The sequence below is a fragment of the Lithobates pipiens genome, unplaced genomic scaffold (assembly GCF_037356315.1).
Source record: "Lithobates pipiens isolate NorthernLeopardFrog02 unplaced genomic scaffold, aLitPip1_a1.2 Scaffold_19, whole genome shotgun sequence".
NCBI classification, from domain to species: Eukaryota; Metazoa; Chordata; class Amphibia; order Anura; family Ranidae; genus Lithobates; species Lithobates pipiens.
This window is the reverse complement of record NW_027507764.1, coordinates 587,912,719-587,934,326: the sequence shown is the minus strand read 5'-3', so window position 1 is coordinate 587,934,326 and position 21,608 is coordinate 587,912,719. Positions and strand designations below refer to the sequence as shown.

At 45.2% G+C, this 21,608-nt stretch overlaps 1 protein-coding gene across 2 annotated transcripts in view; it reads right to left on the bottom strand.

Annotated features, from left to right (window-relative positions):
- Positions 1 to 21,608, bottom strand: part of LOC143997746 (cyclic nucleotide-binding domain-containing protein 2-like) — a 117,245-nt gene that overhangs the window by 1,920 nt on the left and 93,717 nt on the right. For both annotated transcript variants that reach the window (XM_077493539.1, XM_077493538.1), the window contains exons 11-13: positions 15,588 to 15,653; positions 12,997 to 13,157; positions 8,375 to 8,579 (exon numbers count right to left, since the gene is read on the bottom strand). In XM_077493539.1, coding sequence (XP_077349665.1) covers positions 8,375 to 8,579; positions 12,997 to 13,157; positions 15,588 to 15,653 — 432 coding nt within the window. The remainder of the gene's footprint in view (positions 1 to 8,374; positions 8,580 to 12,996; positions 13,158 to 15,587; positions 15,654 to 21,608) is intronic.

Here is a 21,608-nt window from a genome sequence, read left to right as displayed (position 1 = left end):
TATGTGAGTAGTTTGTGTTTGAACACAAAAATTAAATCTTATACTTAAGCGGTGAGCACTTAGATCTGGGATCTGCAATTAGTGGACCTCCAGCTGTTGCAAAACTATAAGTCCCATCATGCCTCTGCCTCTGGGTGTCATGCTTGTGGCTGTCAGTCTTGCTATGCCTCATGGGATTTGTAGTTCTGCAACAGCTGGAGGTCTGCTAATTGAATATCCCTGGCTTAGATATTTTCTTTCTACCCATGACCTGGTGTCCTTGCTGAGATCTAAGGAGACGTGAGAGAAGTTTATGGTCCGTGTTAACCCTTTTCATACCCGCTTGCTTGACCACCTATTTGCACAGGGGTCCATGCCATAAGGTGAGAGTGATTAGTTAGACTGGAGGTGGAGGGATTGTCACCCTACTGTGGGGAAAAAAAATGACTTACGTCAGTGCTACAGTTTGAATTTAAAACTTATTTGTGTCAACTGTGAAGTCAAGTCATGAATGAAATGAATGAATGAATGAAATACTTATATAGCGCACAATGCGAACTGAATCGCCTCTAGGCGCTGTGGCGAGCTTTGATCATCTGCTAAAAGAGGAAGGTCTTGAGTTTTTTCCTAAAAGCCAGGTGATTTTCTTCCAGGCGGATGTTGATTGGTAGAGCATTCCATAGCCGAGGCCCTTGGACAGCGAATCTCCGATCCCCCTTGGATTTATACCGGGCTTTGGGCACGAGGAGGAGGTTTTTGTTGGCTGATCGAAGAGTCATGGATTGTGGAAACGAACTAGTGTCAGGTGATTTTATATATAGTGTATACCACATTTACCACTGACTAATGCAGAGCTGCAATGCAAGGAGATCAGCTAAAAGTAGTTGGAGCTGTATGTGCGTTATAATTAATCGAAATTAGTAGATTAATCGATTTTTAAAAAATGGATTAATCAAACACGAAAAATTTTAATCAGTAACAGCCCTAATATATATATATATATTGAGAGAGAGAGAGAGAGATCTCTTTTTCTATATATATATATATATATATATATATATATATATATATATATATATATATATATATATATATCCCTTGCCAAAAGTTTTGAGAATGACACAAATATTAATTTTCACAAAGTCTGCTGCTTCGGTGTTTTAGATCTTTTTGTCAGATGTTACTATGGGATACTGGAGCATAATTACAAGCATTTCATGAGCGTCAATATTTGCAGTGTTGACCCTTTTTATTCAAGACCTCTGCAATTCCCCCTGGCATGCTGTTCATCAACTTCTGGGCCACATCCTGACTGATGGCGGCCCATTCTTGTATAATCAATGCTCAGAGTTTGTCAGAATTTGTGGGGGTTTTTTTTTGTTCACCCGCATCGAGTCTTGAGGAATGACCACAAGATCTCAATGGGATTAAGGTCTGGGGAGTTTCTTGGCCATGAACTTAAAATTTCCATGCTTTGTTCCCCAAGACACTTAGTTCTCACTTTTGCCTTATGGCAAGGTGCTCCATCATGCTGGAAAAGGCATTGCTCCTCACCAAACTGTTCTTGGATGGTTGGGAGAAGCTCTCGGGGGATGTGTTTGTACCATTCTTTATTCATGGCGGTGTTCTTAGACAAAATTATGAGCGAGTCCACTCCCTTGGCTGAGAAGAAACCCCACACATGAATGGTCTCAGGATGCTTTACTGTTGGCATGATATGGGACTGATGGTAGCACTCACCTTTTCTTTTCCGAACAAAGTTTTTTCTGGATGCCACAAACAACCAAAAAGGGGATTTAGAGAAAATGACTTTACCCCAGTCCTCAGCAGTCCAATTACTGTACCTTTTGAAGAATATAATTTTGTCCCTGATGTTTTTCTTGGAGAGAAGTTCCTTCTTTGCTGCCCTTCTTGACACCAGGCCATCCTCCAAAAGTCTTCTCCTCACTGTGTGTGCCGATGTCCACACACCCGCCTGCTGCCATTCCTGAGCAAACTCTGCACTGGTGGTGCCCCGATCCCGCAGCTCAATCAACAGTAGGAGACGTTCCTGGCACCTGCTGGACTTCCTTGGGCTCCCTGAAGCCTTCTTCATAACAACTGAACCTCTCTCATTGAAGTTCTTGATGATCTGATAAATGGTTGATTTAGGTGAAATCTTAGTAGTAGCAATATCTTTGCCTGTGAATCACTTTTTTGCGCAAAGCAATGATGACTGCACATGTTTCCTTGCAAGTAAACATGGTTAACAGAGGAAGAACAATGATTTCAAGCACCACCCTCCTTTTAAAGCTTCCAGTCTGTTATTCCAATGCCGCGTAAACACGATCTGACTTTCTGGCGGACCAGAATCTGTCGGACAATTCAATCGTGTTTGGGTTCTGTCTGACTTTTTCCTTCTCAAAAGTCTGATGGACCTAGAAATAGAACATGTTTTAAATCTTGGCCTGCCGGACCAAGTTCCTATCGGGAAGCCCGTTCGTCTGTATGCTGGTCCAACTAACCAAATACGACGCAAGGGCAGCTACAGCACCTGCCCACGAAAATGTTTCCAGTGCGATCCTGTCGTGCTGGTTCTCTGCGGCAGGGTACTGTACACCAGGCCCTCAGGTCTGGTATGGATTTTAAAGGGGAACCCCCTACGCCGAAAAAACGGCATGGGGTCCCCCCCAAAATCCATACCAGACCCTTATCCAAGCACGCAGCCCGGCCAGTCAGGAAGGGGGTGGGGATGAGCGAGCGCCCCCCCCCCCCTGAACTGTACCAGGCCACATGCATTACAGAGTGATTTCCAGCCTTGTCCTCGTCAACACTGGCACCTGTCTTAACAAGAGAATCACTGACATGATGGCAGCTGGTCATTTTGTGGCAAGGCTGAAATGCAGTACAAATGTTTTTTTGGGGGATTACGTTAATTTTCATGGCAAAGAAGGACTTTGCAGTAAATTGCACTTCATCTGATCACTCTTCATAACATTCTGGAGTACATGCAAATTGCCATCATAAAAACTAGGCAGCAGACTTTGTGAAAATAATATTTGTATAATTTTCAGAACTTTTAGCCACGGCTGTGTATGTATATATGTATGTGTATATGTATATACTGTATATATATATATATATATATATATATATATATATATAAACACACACACCAAATAGCCATAACATTATGACAAATCACCCTAACTCATCAAGGCATGGACTTCACTAGAAGACCTCTGAAGGTACGCTGTGGTATCTGGCACCAAGCCATCAGTAGCAGATCCTTGAAGTCCTGCAAGTTGTGAGATGGGCCTCCATGTATCAGACTTGTTATTCCAGCACATCCCATAGATTTGGAGAATTTGGAGGCCAAGTAAACCCTTCAAACTAATCAACACCTCAAACTTGTTGTGTTCCTCAAACCTTCCTTAAATGCATCAGACCAGGCCACCGTCTTCCATTGTTCCGTGGTCCAGTTCTGGCGCTCACGTGCCCATTTTAGGAGCTTTTGGTTGTGGGCACGGGTCAGCATGGGCAACCTGTCAGTCACCAGTTGGATAGTTTTCCTTCCTTGGACCACTTTTGGTTGGTCCTGACCACTGCAGACCAGGGACATCCCACAAGAGCGGCAGTTTTGGAGTTGCTCTGACCCAGTCGTCTAGACCCTACAATTTGGTCCTTGTCAGAGTCGCTCAAATTCTTACACTTGCCCGTTTTTTTTCTGCTTTGAACACATCAACGTCAGGGACAGCATGTTCGCTTGCTGCCTAATATCCAACCTACTTTCAGATGCCATTGTAACAAGATAATCAATGTTATTCACTTTATCTGGCCATAATGTAATGGCTGTTCAGTGCATTTAAATAAAAACATCCTAATATAGTCTGCCAACAAAGTGAAAAAATGGGATACAAAAGATAAGTAAATGATAATGTCCAACAAGAGAGTGTCTCTCACAAAGCCACTGAATATGGCATAGGGTTCACTGCCTTGCATCTCTCTCCAGGGTTGGGAAGTCCTTGATAAATACTGAAAATATAACAAACACAGAGGGCGTGGTGTAAAACCCTCAATGTGACTTTATTGCATAAAAGTAATATACTTACAAAAAAAACAAAAACTGGATGTGCTGAGGGCTCTGATGAAGAGGAAACACCTTTAAAAAAGTGTAAGTATGATAAGGCTCTGATGAAGAGGGTGTGCTCTTGAAACAGGTAAGTATGACGAGGCTCTGATGAAGCAGATGTGCTCTTGAAACACGTAAGTATGATAAGGCTCTGATGAAGAGGGTGTGCACTTGAAACATGTAAGTATGATGAGGCTCTGATGAAGCAGATGTGCTCTTGAAACATGTAAGTATGATGAGGCTCTGATGAAGCAGATGTGCTCTTGAAACACGTAAGTATAATGAGGCTCTGATTAAGAGGAAACACCCTTAAAATGCATAAGTATGATAAGGCTCTGATGAAGAGATTGTGCTCTTGAAACACGCAAGTATAACAGGGCTCTGAGGAAGAGGATGTGCTCTTGAAGCACGCCAGTATGATGGGGCTCTGATGAAGAGGGGGTGCACTTGAAACAGGTACACTAAGTATACTAAGGCTCTGATGAAAAAGTTGCATGCTCTTAAAACAGGTAAGTATTCTAGCAAGGTATTTTACCTCTTTTGGTCTAATGAGGACCTTCAAGGCCAAAGATAGCTGACATCCTTCAATATGTGGTGGGTTGTGAGGCACAGTGGGTGCAAAGATGGTGAAGGTCATTGGGCGCCATACACTTCATGGATGCAAAAGAGGTTTTATTTCTTTTAACAGTCCTTTTATATTTTGCAAGGGAAAGAGGTTTAGGGCCAGGACACCCTTAGATAGTAGCAAAGTCAATTGTCAGACTCCGAGACTTCAATAGGAGGACAGCCGTGCAGTAAAAGCCCCAGCAAGAAGCCACATCTGCACTTGCAGGATTGCTGTCTCCTATGGTAACAATCCTTTAACAGTTCCTAACTCAAACGTAACAGTTCTTTCAGCTTCACTACAACTGATCTCCTGGTCTCTCACTAGACCCCCTGATTCACTGACTCTGAATACCTTGAGCTTCTCCATGGTTTTCGGTCGTATCTCCTCAAGAGTCACCCCCGCTTCTCTGCTGAGTCCCTAGCTTGGCACTCCAGATACTAGTTTCACCCCGGCTAACCGGCTCGGTCCCTGGCTTGACATACAGCTTCTCTTCTATCTCCAACCACTGACAGGTTCTCTGGCCGAAAGAACCATGCCTTTTGGTTGAACTGCAAGCCGCAATCCCAACCCTGTGCGGCTCTCTCACTTCTGGATAGGTCCTCACACAGCCTAGCAGCCAGATGCCCCCCGGGATAGGCCCAATCTCTGGCCTAGCAGCACTTCATTGAAGAGTGGGCACCCTTGAAACACTTAAAGAGGAAGTAAACCCTGATGGGTTTACTTCTTCTTTGTCTCCCTGCAAAGGTAAAGCATAATGGACTACTGTGCATCGCATCACATCGCATAGTAGCCCATTATGTGTCACTTACCTGACACAGGAGCCAGCGATGTCACCGCTGTCCCCTGTAGTCCGGAGCGTCCATCATCTTCCGGGTTTTGCTGCTCAGGCCACTCACAGCGCCGGAGCAGCGATGACGTCACTCCCGCAAATGCGCACGGGAGCCACCACTAACGGCGATATGCGGCATGCTGCTAACAGTGATAGTGCGCCTGCGTGCCGCTGTCTACGAGGCATGCGCCGTAGACAGCAGTGACTGTCTTTTAGTAAATATCTCCTAAACCGTGTAGGTTTAAGAGATATTTCTTGGACCTACAGGTAAGCCGGCTTACCTGTAGGTCAAAGTGGTTTGTAAGGGTTTACAACCACTTTAATTGAATTACGTAAGCTATGATGGGACTCTGATGAACAGTGCACCCTCAAAACACATAAGCCTTGACGGGGCTATAATGAAGAGGCTGCACCCTCAAAATCAATAAGCTATGCTAGGGCTGTAATGGAGATGGTGTTCTCTTGAATTACCTAAGCTATGATGGGGATTTTATGAAAGGGGTGCACTCTCAAAACTCATAAGCCATGAAGAGGCTGTGCCCTTGAAATGCATACGTTTTGATGCTACTCTGAGGTTGGGTCCATGTTGGCAATTCGGGTTCGGAGGGTCCGACAGCCAAGCCTGGTGGTTGGGGAAATATCGGTTTCATGATGTGCAAACCCATCTAGTTTTTTGTGAGTACACTACTTTATATGCAATAAAGTCACGTTAAAGGTTTTATGCTAAGCTGGTGAGCTCTCTGTTTATTCTATTTAATAATATGAATAGACAGATGCTGGATCCACCAGATTAAACAGATGTTGGATCCACTGAGCACACAGATGTTAGCTCCACCACAGCACACAGATGTTAGCTCCACCACAGCACACAGATGTTAGCTCCACCACAGCACACAGATGTTAGCTCCACCACAGCACACAGATATTAGCTCCACCACAGCACACAGATATTAGCTCCACCACAGCACACAGATGATGGTCTCACCACAGCACACAGATGACGGCTCCACCATAGTACCCAGATAATAGCTACACCAGAGTACCCAGATGATGGCTTCACCACAGCAAGCAGATGTTGGCTCCACTAGAGTACACACATGTTGGCTCCACCGAGTACTTGCATGGTGGCTCCACCAAAGCACAAGGAGGTTGGCTCCAACAGTGCACAAAAGTGTTTACTCCACCACAGCACACAGATGTCAGCTCTACCAGTGTACACATATGATGGCTCCACCACAGCACAGATGATAGCACCACCATAGTACCCAGATAATAGCTACACAAGAGTACCCAGATGATGGCTTCACCACAGCAAGCAGATGTTGGCTCCACTAGAGTACACACATGTTGGCTCCACCGAGTACTTGCATGTTGGCTCCACCAAAGCACAAGGAGGTTGGCTCCAACAGTGCACATAAGTGTTTACTCCACCACAGCACACAGATGTCAGCTACACCACAGCACACAGATGATGGCTCCACCAGAGTACACAGATGATGGCTCCATCACAGCACACACATGATGGCTCCACCATAGTACCCAGATAATAACTACACCAGAGTACACAGATGATGACTACACCAAAGTACACAGATGTTGGCTCTACCAAAACACAGATATGTTGGCTCTACCTAAGCACACACATGTTGGCTCCACCAGAGTACACAGATATTGGCTACACCAGTGTACACACGTTGGCTCCACCAAAGCACACGGATGTCGGCTCCACCAGAGTACACAGATGTTGGCTCCACCAAAGCATAGTGATGTTGGCCCCAATAGTGTACACGGGTATTGGCACCACCACAGTACACAGATGTCGGCTGCACCAGATCACATGGATGTCAGCTCCACCAGAACACTTAGGTGATGGCTCCACCGGAGCACACACATGTTGGCTCCACCAGAGTATACAGATATCGTCTACACCAGTGTATACAGATGTTGGCTCCACCACAGCACACTGATGATGGCTTCAACAGTGTACATAGGTGTTGGCTCCACCAGATCACACAGATCTCGGCTCCACCAGAGTACACAGATCTCTGCTCCACCAGATCACACAGATCTCGGCTCCACCAGAGTACACAGATCTCTGCTCCACCAGATCACACAGATCTCGGCTCCACCAGAGTACACAGATCTCGGCTCCACCAGAGTACACAGACCTCGGCTCCACCAGATCACACAGATCTCGGCTCCACCAGAGTACACAGATCTCGGCTCCACCAGATCACACAGATCTCTGCTCCACCAGATCACACAGATATCGGCTCCACCAGAGTACACAGACCTCGGCTCCACCAGATCACACAGATCTCGGCTCCACCAGAGTACACAGATCTCGGCTCCACCAGAGTACACAGATCTCGGCTCCACCAGAGTACACAGATCTCGGCTCCACCAGAGTACACAGATGTTGGCTGTGTTAAACTGGTGAGTCACATCTCTTATCATTACATGGTATTCATTGTGGCATTCAGATTTGAGCTATGAAAATATTGCCCTTCCAATATGCAGCCAGGTATGAATTTATGTAATTTCTAAAAACTATTTCTTCTCCCTGCAGCCATGACAACAGGACTCTGTATTTTGTCTCCAGGACAACCTCCTGCTTATGATTGACAGAAAAATTGCAGGATTTCCCAGAAATGTCCTTAAGGAGCTTTAATTTTGAAAGATATCAGCAAGTGCACTGTAGGGGGCTAATTCGAGATCTGCAGACAGAAGAAGGTAAGAAACTTACAATAAATAGCTGGATTGGGCGAATGTTCAATACCATCTATAGAATCCATAAACATCAGTGTAGCTATTTTGACCTTCTGGTGTCTGGTGGTCCCATACAGACCTGCTCTGGCTTTGCTTTATGGGTTCCCAGTTGGAGGATCCCCCTTTTGTCAGCGCTCTGCCCCTTGTTCCCCACTCCATCCTTCTCTTGGTGATGGTGATGTTTCGGTTGGAACGTCGGCGAGGCGCTCAGTTGATGGACCAGGTCCGACTTGAAGACTTTCCATCGGTTCTGCTCCAAGAAGATCCTACAGAGGTCGTTGTCACTACAATGGACAAAGTTAGGAAGGCAAACTTAGAATATGATCATGTCTGAGCTCACATGTATTCATTGTAAGGGGTCAGCAGAATCGAGATGAGATGAATTGTTTGACCAGACAACAGATCTCTGGGGGGGATAGAGAATACTGGAACAAGTCTACTGCCCCCATAGATAAGCTTGTGACTAAAGTGTCTAGGAGCAGCCCCACCTCTCACCTCTATAGCATATACATGCATGCCCAGCCAAGCCTAGAGCCAGCCCCTACCTCAATGAGAATCAAGACGATGGCTGTACTCAGGTTCAGTCTCTTTTCTGCCCTTAATGTTCTGTTCATGGTCCAGTACAGAGTAGAAAAAGGCAACGACAGATGGTTATGGCACATAGACTATTTTTATACCCAAGGCACGACACCTACAGTAGGTCATTGTTATATCAAAGATACAGCATTAGGCCATTGTTATACCCAGGATAAGGCACCTAGGCCATTGTTAAACCCGGGATACAGTGTGTAGGCCATTGTTATACATAAGATATGGCACCTAGTCCAGTGTTATACCAAGAATATGGCACCAAGGTCATTGCTTACCCAGATATGGTACCTAGGACAATATTATACCGAGGATATGACACATAGGCCATTGTTATAACCATGATATGGCACCTAGGTCATTGTTATATCCAAGATATGGAACCTAGGTTATTGTTATACCCAAGATATGACACCTAGGCCATTGTTATACCCAAGATATGGCACCTAGGTTATTTTTATACCCATTAAATAGCACCTAGGTCATTGTTATACCCAAGATATGGCACCTAGGTCATTGTTATACCCAAGATATGGCACCTAGGTCATTGTTATACCCAAGATATGGCACCTAGGTCATTTTTATGCCCAGGATATGACACCTAGGCCATTGTTCTACTCAAGATATGGCACCTAGGTCATTGTTTTACCAAAGATATGGCACCTAGGCCATTGTTATACCCAAGATATGACACCTAGGCCATTGTTATACCCAAGATATGGCACCTAGGTCATTGTTATATCCAAGATATGGCACCTAGGTCATTGTTATACCCAAGATATGGCACCTAGGCCATTTTTATGCCCAGGATATGACACCTAGGCCATTGTTCTACTCAAGATATGGCACCTAGGTCATTGTTTTACCAAAGATATGGCACCTAGGCCATTGTTATAACCATGATATGGCACCTACATCGTTGTTATATCCACGATATGGCACCTAGGTTATTGTTATACCCAAGATATGGCACCTAGGTCATTGTTATACCAAGATATGGCACCTAGGTCATTGTTTACCCAAGATATGGCACCTAGGTCATTGTTATACCCAAGATATGGCACCTAGGTCATTGTTTACCCAGATATGGTACCTAGGACATTATTATACCCAGGATATGACACCTAGGCCATTGTTATACCCATGATATGGCACCTAGTTTATTTTTATACCCAAGATATGGCACCTAGGTTATTGTTATACCCAATATATGGCACCTAGGTTATTTTTATACCCAAGATATGGCACCTAGGTTATTGTTATACCCAATATATGGCACCTAGGTTATTTTTATACCCAAGATATAGCACCTAGGTCATTGTTATACCCAAGATATGGCACCTAGGTTATTGTTATACCCAAGATATGGCACCTAGGTTATTGTTATACCCAATATATGGCACCTAGGTCATTGTTATACCCAAGATATGGCACATAGGTCATTGTTTACCCAGATATGGTACCTAGGACATTTTTATGCCCAGGATATGACACCTAGGCCATTGTTCTACTCAAGATATGGCACTTAGGTCATTGTTTTACCAAAGATATGGCACCTAGGTCATTGTTATATCCAGGATATGGTACTTCTGTCATTGTTATACCCAGTGTATGGCACCTAGGTCATTGTTATACCAAAGATATGGCACCTAGGTCATTGTTATACCCAGGGTATGGCACCTAGGTCATTGTTATATCCAGAATATGGTACCTCTGTCATTGTTAAACCCAGTGTATGGCACCTAGGTCATTGTTATACCCAAGATATGGCACCTAGGTCATTGTTATATCCAAGATATGGTACCTAGGTCATTGTTATATCCAGGATATGGTACTTCTGTCATTGTTATACCCAGTGTATGGCACCTAGGTCATTGTTATACCAAAGATATGGCACCTAGGTCATTGTTATACCCAGGGTATGGCACCTAGGTCATTGTTATATCCAGAATATGGTACCTCTGTCATTGTTAAACCCAGTGTATGGCACCTAGGTCATTGTTATTCCCAGGATATGGCACCAAGGTCATTCATTGTTATACCCAGGATATAGCACCTACTGTATGTCATTATTATACCCAGGGTATGGCACCTAGGTCATTGTTATATCCAGGAAATGGCACCAAAGCCTTCATTATACCTGTAATATGGCACCTAGGTCATTGGTTATTATGTTATGTTATAGCTAGCCAGGATATGACCCCCTTGATAATTTTTATAGCCAGGATATTGCACCTATGTGATTGCTATACCCAGGATATGGTACCAATGCCATTGTTACACCTGGGATACGACACCTTGGTCATGGTTATACCCAGGATACATTCCCAAAGCCATTGTTATACTCAAGATATGGCACCTTGGTCATTATTGTACCCAGGATACGGCACCAAGGCCATGTTTATGCCCAGTATATGACAACTAGGCCACTGTTTTACCTGGGATATGACAACTAGGCTATTGGTTTATTTGAGATATGACAACAAGCCATTGTTTTACCTGGCATATGACAACTAGGCCATTGTTTTACCGTGATATGGCTTTTAGGCATTGTTATACCCAGGGTATGACACCTAGGTCATTGTTATACCCAGGATATTGCACCAAAGCCATTGTTATACCCAGGATATGGCACGTTGGTCATTGTTGTACCCAAGATATGGCAACAAGGCCATTGGTATAGCCAGGATATAGCACCTTGGTTATTGTTATACCCGGGTATATAGCACTAAGGCCATTGTTAAGATTATGGCACCTAAGCCATTGTTATTCCTGCAATATGGTATCTAGAGTTGTTCATATTCTACTTTGGAAAAATATCCTGATTAGGTTTTCCTAGGCCATTGCTATACCCAGGGTTTGGCACCTATACCATTGTTAAACCCTGAATAGAGCACCTAGGTCATTGCTATACCCAGAGTATGGCACCAAAGCCATTGTTTGGATACAGTACAGTTATCACGGTCATACCCGGGATACGGCACCTAGGTCATCGTTTTACCCAATATATGACACCTAGGTCATTTTTATTCCCAGGATAAGGCAACAAGGCCATCGTTAACCCAGGATACAGCACCTAGGTCATTGTTAAACCCAGATGATGGCACCTAAGTCATTGTTATTCCTGCAATATGGCATCTAGAGATGTTCATATTCCAGTTTGGAAAAAGGTCTTGATTAGGTTTACCTAGACCATTGCTATAGCCAGTGTATGGCACCTAGGCCATTGTTAAACCCAGGATAGGGCACCTAGGTTATTGCTCTACTCAGGATATGGCACCAAGGCCATTGTTATACCCAGGTTATGACACCTAAGCCTTTGTTATAACCAGAATATGACAACTAGGTCATTGTTATACATGGGTATGGCACCAAGGCCTTTGTTAAACCCAGTATATGGCACCTAGGTCTTTGTTAACCCAGGATAGGGCACCTAGGTCATTGGGCCAGTTTATTGTCCTTCAGACTTTAGGACTAGCTGGACAGTGGCCAGTAGGAGTGGAAATTTTCCTGGCATCAGAGGGAGTAAACATCACCACATTTGGTATAAGGTGAAGGAATAGTGCCCCGTCATTGGTATCATTGGAAGGCCCACTGTTGGTGTTAATGAGAGAAATGGTGCCCCATTGTTGATGTCACTTGGCAGAATAGTGTCTTGTATTAATGGGAGAATAGTGCCCCAAGGGCCGGATAATGGCAAGCATTCCCCCCCGGGCCGTGGTTTGGAGACCACTAAGCCTAGGTCATTATTATACCCAGGGGTACAGCATTTAGGCCATTGTTATACCCAAGATATAGCACCTAGGTCATTGTTATATCTTTAAAACCTAGGTCATTGTTATTCATGGAATACCAGCCCAGTCATTGTTATTGCTGGGATACAGCACCTCAGCCATTTATACCTGGAAAACTGCACCTAGATCATTGTTATACCTGGGTAACGGAACCTAGGACATTGTTATACATGGGATATGGCACCTCGCCTATGCCTGGGATACAACACCTTGGTTGTTGTTGTAACCAGGATATGGCACCTTGGTTGTTGATATACTTGGGATACAGAACCTTGGCCATTATTATAACCAGGATATGGCACCTTGACTGTGGATATACCTGGGATATGCTATATTTCTCTCCTTCAGCTTTTTCAGGGTGGCATGATCAGCTAGCTCTGAGAACTTGTCCAGCTTGATCCGGATAACCTCTGACCCCTGGCTGATGACTACCATGGAGCGCAGGTCCTTCTGGTCAGAAATAGGGAGGAAGCTCAGATCCTGTGGGAAAAAAAAAACCTTTTATATGTATATTGCAGTTAATAATGGGTGCAGGACCCATAGCAGCCAATTAAAATCCATCTTGTACTATTCTGACTCCAGTGAAGAAAATGCAGATTCCCTATTGGTTATCACACTCTGCTTGCAGTGTCTGAATCCTTGAACTGTAAATAAAGTTGTTAGTGTGACACTCCAGTTCTTGTTATAGGTGGAGGAGGCACCCAAGAGTCATGTGAAAGTGATCAGGTGCGTCAGACCAATACTCATAAAAATAATGCTCATACTTGTGTAACTAATGCTCATGCTTGTGCACATATGGCAGCACATTGATGGACTTTGGCCAGTAACCGGAATGCACTGACAAGTCGGCGCATCCGTGTGCACCAGTACACATTGCCGCACACTTACGCGCGCCCGATCCTTGGGAATGGTGCCAAGCTCCCTTTTTAAAGGAGGCCCTGATGTGTGCTAATCGCTGGATGTTCTTCAGCTACCCATTACCTGTGTTCCTGCTCCTGCTGTCTGATATCCCGTTGCTGACCCTGCCTGCTCCTGACCTTGTTTTGTGGATTCTGGACTCTGACCTCAGCTTGCCTCTGACTACACTCTGCTGTTTTCCGGTATCCACCTCAGCCTGCTGCTTGACGACCCTTACTCCTGCTCCTCATATGTGACTCTGGCTTGACTGCTGTCTACGTCCCTGCTATCCACCTGTGCGGACCCTGGCTTTTCATCTGACCACGTCCTTGCTCACAGCTGTTATCTGCATCTACCTCTGACTGTGCGTCCTCTCAGTCTCTGTACCAAGCTTCCAAAATCCAGTTCCCGGGTGCCTTCCTGTTGGCCACCAACCTTGGTCCTCCTCTGGTGTGCCTGCATCTGATTACTGGCACCCATGCTTCTTTGTGCCCTGTGTCCTTGTTCCCACACTCAGGGGTACTCGGACCAGAGCAGCAAAATAAAAAATAAAAAATAAAAAAATAATATCCAGGTCTCAAGCAACCCCTGCTAACAGTGACTCCATCTACAGATGCATTAGCCACACCACATTGCTGATCAATGAGGGAAGGCATAACTTGCGCTGGTGGTCAGTATGAAAAATGCTTATTACAATGGTCATTCATGAGAAAAATTGAAATTTCGATGGTGGTCAGTGTGAAGAATGTCCTCTATATTTATGGTCAGGGGGAAGAGTGTTCCTTACAGTGGTCAAAGCGAAAGAATACCCCTTACATTGATGGTCAGTGTACTTACATTGATGGTCAGTGAGAAGAATGTTCCTTACATTGGTGATCAGTGGGAAGAATGTTCCTTACATTGGTGATCAGTGAGAAGAATGTTCCTTACATTGGTGATCAGTGAGAAGAATGTTCCTTACATTGGTGATCAGTGAGAAGAATGTTCCTTACATTGGTGATCAGTGAGAAGAATGTTCCTTACATTGGTGATCAGTGGGAAGAATGTTCCTTACATTGGTGATCAGTGGGAAGAATGTTCCTTACATTGGTGATCAGTGGGAAGAATGTTCCTTACATTGGTGATCAGTGGGAAGAATGTCCCTTACATTGGTGATCAGTGAGAAGAATGTTCCTTACATTGGTGATCAGTGGGAAGAATGTTCCTTACATTGGTGATCAGTGGGAAGAATGTTCCTTACATTGGTGATCAGTGGGAAGAATGTTCCTTACATTGGTGATCAGTGGGAAGAATGTTCCTTACATTGGTGATCAGTGGGAAGAATGTTCCTTACATTGGTTTTGATTGGGAAGAATGTTCCTTACATTGGTGGTCAGTGGGAAGAATATGCCCCTTACATTGATGGTCTGTAGGAAGAATGCCCCTTAGATTGATGATCATTGGGAAAAATGTTCCTTACTGAGAAGAATCTTTCCTTTTCAGACAGTGAACATGATCTCTGGTGTCAGTGGATACTTACCTGAGAAACAAGAGGAGAAGCTCCCCTGGTCCCATTCTGATGGTCCTGTAGTGTGGTGTTGGTGCGAGAACTATTTGGGCACCATGCTCCCTGCCTCCCAAAATACTTACCTGAGTCCTCAATCAATCCTGGCTGCATCTCTTCTCCTTCCTCACCTTCTGCTTACAGGGACTGAGGCAGCAGTGGGAGAGCCTGTGAGGAGGGAGCCGGGGGGGGGGGGTCCAAACCAGGCTGTGTGTGTCTATAGATGTGCAAAACCCAGCTTGGAAACAGGACCACATGTCTGCAGCCATAGCAAGCGTCTGGAAGAGAAGGAGCTGAGAGTGCCTGCAGGGGACCCCAGAGGAGGAGGCTCGGGGCTGCTCTGTGCACTACCATTGCACAGAGCAGGCAAGCGTGTTTATTGTTTTAATTAAAAAAAAAAAAAATTGCCTTTAGAAACTCTTTAACTTGGTAAAACAATTAATTTCATTATAACATTATAAAGGAAATACCTGATCAGGTGATTTGAGACCCATCTTCTCGAAGCAAGACGTGATATAATCTACATCCACTCCTCTCTGTGGGGGGAAGGGAACAAGTAACATACATCACATGGTTTATGGCAAACATTTATAGACAGTAATGACTGATTAATGGACAATCCGCTCCATCAGGCCACGTACACACGGGAGGACTGTCCGCCCAACTAGGTTCGTCAAACAGTTTGACAAACAGTCCGTTCAAAATTAGCATGAACGGACTTGACCACACACGACGAACGAACAGTCCGCTGAAAACTTGCGCGATGACGTGAACGGCACGTACGACGGGACGAGAGATTCGAAGTCCTATACACTGCAATGCAACCTTCGGCGTGTAAATCCTTTCTGAGCATGCGCGAGACTTAGTTTGCCGAACAAGCCTACACACGAGGGGACTGTTCGCTCAAACCAAGTTTCAGCGGACAGTCTTACGGAAATTCCGAAAAACTTTGTTCGTCAGACTGTCCGCTGAAACTGTCCGCTGAAGCCCACACACGAGCGGACTGTCCGCTGAAACACTGTTCAGCGGACAAAGTTGGATGAACAGTCCGCCCGTGTGTACGCGGCCTCAGTGAAATGTGGTCCAAAGGAGCCGACACAGCTCAGTGCAGAAACAGAGTGCAGGGGACCCCCCCATAGAAGAAATGTGGGTCTCCCCTCATCATAGGTAACCTCCAGGCAGGACTGCCTAGGGCGGCAAGGTTAATAGGCCAGCCTCAATATTTAAAAACTGTTAAAATTTTGGTAATTTTGTTTCTGCCATTCGGCCATCTTTGGACATTTGTGGCTAAAATCAGCAAAAGAGAACTGTAGGGGACGGAGGAGGGTTCAAGTGATATTGAGCGCAATCAGGAAAAAGTAACCCTTATTTACTTGGGTTGGATTGGCAAACAGCTTCATGAATCTTTTTCTAAGTTCCCAACATTTGTGGTAAACCCATTTGAAGTCAATGGCCACCCTTTTGCAGGAAAGGGTGGCATTGGTTATCAATTTCTTCAAATTGTATAGATAGGAAGGAAGAGGCTATGTTGGACCTCAGTGGTACCGTATATATCAACCGGTGCAGAAGGCAAATATTTAACCACTTGCTTACTGGGCACTTAAACCCACCTCATGCCAAGACCAATTTTCAGCTTTCAGCGCTGATGCACTTTGAATGACAATTACGCGGGCATACAACACTGTACCCAAATGAAATTTTTATCATTTTTTTTCCCACAAATAGATCTTTCTTTTGGTGGTATTTAATTACAGCTGGGGGTTTTATTTTTTGCTAAACAAACAAAAAAAGATGAAAAAAAATAAAAAATAAATCATGTTTAATAGTTTGTTATAAAATTTTGCAAACAGGTCATTTTTCTCCTTCATTGAAGTGTGCTGATGAGGCGGCACTGGTGGGCACTGATAGGCTGCACTGGTGGGCACTGATAGGCTGCACTGGTGGGCACTGATAGGCATAGTTAAGGCGGCACTAATAGGCACAGATAAGGTGGCACCGATAGGCACAGATAAGGCAGTACTGATGGGCACAGATAAGGCGGCACTGATGGGCAAAGATGGGCACAGATAAGATGGCACGGATGGGTGGCACGGATGGGTGGCACTAAGGGGCACTGATAGGTACCACTGATAGATGGGACTGATGGGCACTGATAGGTGGCACTGATAGGTGGCTCTGATAGGTGGCACTGCTGGGCACTGATGGGCACTGGTAGATGACACTGATGGGCACGGATATGTGGCACTGGGGTGCAGCACCGTTGTTGAGGCAGATTGTGGGCACTGATGGGTGGCACTGTGGGCACTGCTGGGTGGCACTGTGGGCACTGCTGGGTGGCACTGATGGGGGGCACTTATTTTTTAATGAGGTGGCACTGGCAGGGGGCAGGTGGGCACTGGCAGGGCCGGTCGTGATCGGGACTGATGTCCCGATCACGGCCGCCGGTGATCGGCTTTTTTTTTTTCTCCTCGCGCTGTTAGCGCGAGGAGGAATAATAGCCGATTACCGGCTCCGTTGTATCACATGATCAGCTGTCATTGGCTGACAGCTGATCACATGGTAAGGGGTCGGGATCGACCCCTTGCTCGGATCAGTGATCAGGCGAGTCTCATAGACTCGCCGACCACAGGGCGCGCAGGCCGCTCGTGCACGGGACGATGTCAATAGACGTAGTCCCGGCAAAGGAGGTCCACGCTGTAGCCGTCATTCGGCTATAGCGCGGGTCTCAAGTGGCTAAAGAAATGTATTACAAAAATACATATATACATATAGATACAAACAATAGTGATAAGGCAAAATTCTAAAGCTGCACCAGATCGTGACAACTAGAACATAGATACCATCTGTATATTGGTTGCTCTACATGTTTCGTGCGTTTACATTAGCCGCTTCTTCAGGAGCTTTTTACAGTTAGATGGTGATTAAAAGATGGTTATCACATAACTATGAAGGTAGAGAAAATACAAATTGGTCACAAAATCCAGTGAACAGATATGAGTACTTTATGTATACATTTATATATAGCATTTTTTGTAAGTAAAGAACCTGTTGTGAATCCCCCCCCCCCCCCATGTTCAACCAAGAGGCGTTGCATTGCCAGGGGTCCAAGGAAAGATGACCCACCACGGAGGGCACGGGAGCCCGCTTAGAGGCGCAGGATACAAATGATAATAGTCTATTTAAGAAAAAGAATTGTAATCGGATATACTCAAAAACCATCCATCCAGAGTGGTGAGTATAAGGTAAAATAGAATAGAGTTTCTTTATATAGGTATAAAACATTGATAGAGTTGCATACCCAAGGGGGTGCATTCGGCTATAAAGGCTCAATGGGCCTATTAATTGGCATGTAGTGGCTTCTTTTGAGAGTGAGCTTTCGGGGCTGGTGTACTCAGGCCCACATTAACCACTTTCCGACCGGCGCACGACGATGTACGTTGGCAGAATGGCACGGGCAGGCAAATTGGCATACAGGTACATCCATTTGAAATTTCCGCCGTGCCATCACGTGCGTGCGGAAATCGGTCGCGGGTCCTGTGGACTCAATCACCGCGGGGATACCCGCGACCGTCGAACAGGGTGGCTGAACGGGGAGATGCAGAAGTAAACAGCATCTCCCCGTTCTGCCTAGCAACAAGTGACACTGATCTCTGCTCCCTGTGATTGGAGCAGAGATCAGTGTTCACTAACACACAGCCACGCCCCCCTACAGTTAGTAACACGCCCCTTGGACACACTTAACCCCTACACTGCCACTCCCTGGTTAACCCCTTCATTGCCAGTGTCATTTACACAGGAATCAGTGCATTTGTATAGCACTGATCGCCGCCATTACTAGTTAAAAAAAATATATTAATGAAAAATGCCATAAAACTATCCCCTATCTTGTAAACGCTATAACTTTTGCGCAAACCAATCAATAATCGCTTATTGCGATTTTTTTTAACCAAAAATATGTAGAAGAATACGTATCGGCCTAAACTGAGGGGAAAAAATGTTTTTTATATATTTTTGGGGATATTTATTACCGTATATACTCGAGTATAAGCCGAGATTTTCAGCCTCTTTTTTGAGGCTGAAAGTGCCCCCCTCGGCTTATACTCGAGTCATCGCTGTCTGCCCGCTCGATCAGCGTGTCGAGCAGACAGACAGCGGCCATTCTATGATTCAAAAGCCGCGCCTCCGGCTCCGCCTTCGCCTGTGATAGGCGGAACACTGAATTTCCCAGCAGCCTGTGTTCCGCCTATCACGGGCATCGTCTCATCCTCGTACTACGGACGAGGATGATACGACGTCCGTGATAGGCGGAACACAGGCTGCTGGGAAATTCAGTGTTCCGCCTATCACAGGCGAAGGAGGAGGCGCGGCTTTTGAATTTTACAATGGCCGCCGACGAAGAGGGCACGGGACGGAGGCAAGGCAAGGCAAGGCACGGCACGGCACGGGACAGGACGGGACGGGACGGGACGGGACGGGACGAAGGCAAGGCACGACACGGGACGGAGGCTCGGGACAAAGGCTCGGGACACAGGTAGGCTGGACACACACACACACACACACACACACACACACACACACACACACACACACACACACGGATGGAGACACACACACACGGATGGATGGATGGATGGAGACACACACACACACAGGGATGGATGGATACACACACACACAGGGATGGATGGATGGATGGATGGAGACACACACACACAGGGATGGATGGATGGATGGATGGAGACACACACACACAGGGATGGATGGATGGATGGATGGAGACACACACACACAGGGATGGATGGATGGATGGACACACACACAGGGATGGATGGACGGACACACAGGGATGGACGGACACACAGGGATGGACGGACACACAGGGATGGACGGACACACAGGGATGGACAGGCATGTCTCACCCTCGGCTTATACACGAGTCAATAAGTTTGCCAGTTTTTTTGGGGGTAAATTGGGGGCCTCGGCTTATATTCGGGTCGGCCTATACTCGAGTATATACGGTATAACAAAAATTTAAAAAATAATGTGTTTTTTTCAAAATTGGCGCTCTATTTTTGTTTATAGCGCAAAAAATAAAAACCGCAGGGGTGATCAAATACCACCAAAAGAAAGCTCTATTTGTGGGGAAAAAAAAGGCGCCAATTTTGTTTGGGAGCCACGTCGCACGACCGCGCAATTTTGTCAGTTAAAGCGACGCAGTGCCGAATCGCAAAAAAAAGTGCTCTGGTCTTTGGCAAGCCAAAAGGTCCGATGCTGAAGTGGTTAAAAAAAATTTTTTTCTGTATTATTTATTTTATTTTTTTATTTTTACACTTTTCCTTTGATTTTTGATTTTTTTTTGGATTTGTTTTATCACTTTTATTCCTATTACAGGGAAGTTACAGCGACGCAGTGCCAAATCGCAAAAAGTGGTCTGGTCTTAAGCCAGCAAAATGGTCCAGGTCTGAAAGTGGTTAAAAGGTTTGATTGATAAAGACACCTTGGAATACCTTATCAATCCTTTTTCCCTGTATCCCTACGTTCTGTGCCTTGCCCAAGGTTCACAAAAACCTAAAATGTCTGCCAGGAAGACCGATTATTTCTGGTATGGGATCTCTATATGAATGTGCAAGTAGATATGTAGATTCATTTCTCCTTCCACATGTAACTAGTCTGACGTCCTTTATTATGGACACACCAGATCTACTTAGACATGTTGAGGGTACTCATGTCCCTCTGGGCGCCCTGCTAGTTGCTATTGGTATTGAATCCTTGTATTCGAGTGTTCCGCATGAGCAGGGAGTACGAATGGCTGAGTCCTTCCTTGTGGAAGAAGTGTAAGAGTCCAGGGCTTACTAAGCACCTGCGCAGAAGACCTGATGGAAAAAGGCGGAAAAATACCCAGGTGGTGCACAGGAAGTGACCTCAACCTGATGGAAAAAGGTGGAAAAATACCCAGATGGTGCACAGGAAGTGACCTCAACCTGATGGAAAAAGGCGGAAAAATACCCAGGAGGCGCACAGGAAGTGACCTCAATCTGATGAAAAAAGGTGGGAAAATACCCAGGAGACCAGGGCTGGACTGGGACAGAAAATTGGCCCTGGACTTCATTCAGACCGGCCCACTTTAATTTTGCAAACACGCACAAAAACAGTATGTAAACTATACACAATTGCGCAAAAAAATAAGATAAAATTATTCATCAGTTACTGTGACCAGTGCCATTAAATTATTCATCAGTTACCGTGGCCAGTGCCATTAAATTATTCATCAGTTACCGTGGCCAGAGCCATTAAATTATTCATCAGTTACCGTGGCCAGAGCCATTAAATTATTCATCAGTTACTGTGGCCAGAGCCATTAAATTATTCATCAGTTAACGTGGCCAGTGCCATTAAATTATTCATCAGTTACTGTGGCCAGAGCCATTAAATTATTCATCAGTTAACGTGGCCAGTGCCATTAAATTATTCATCAGTTACTGTGGCCAGTG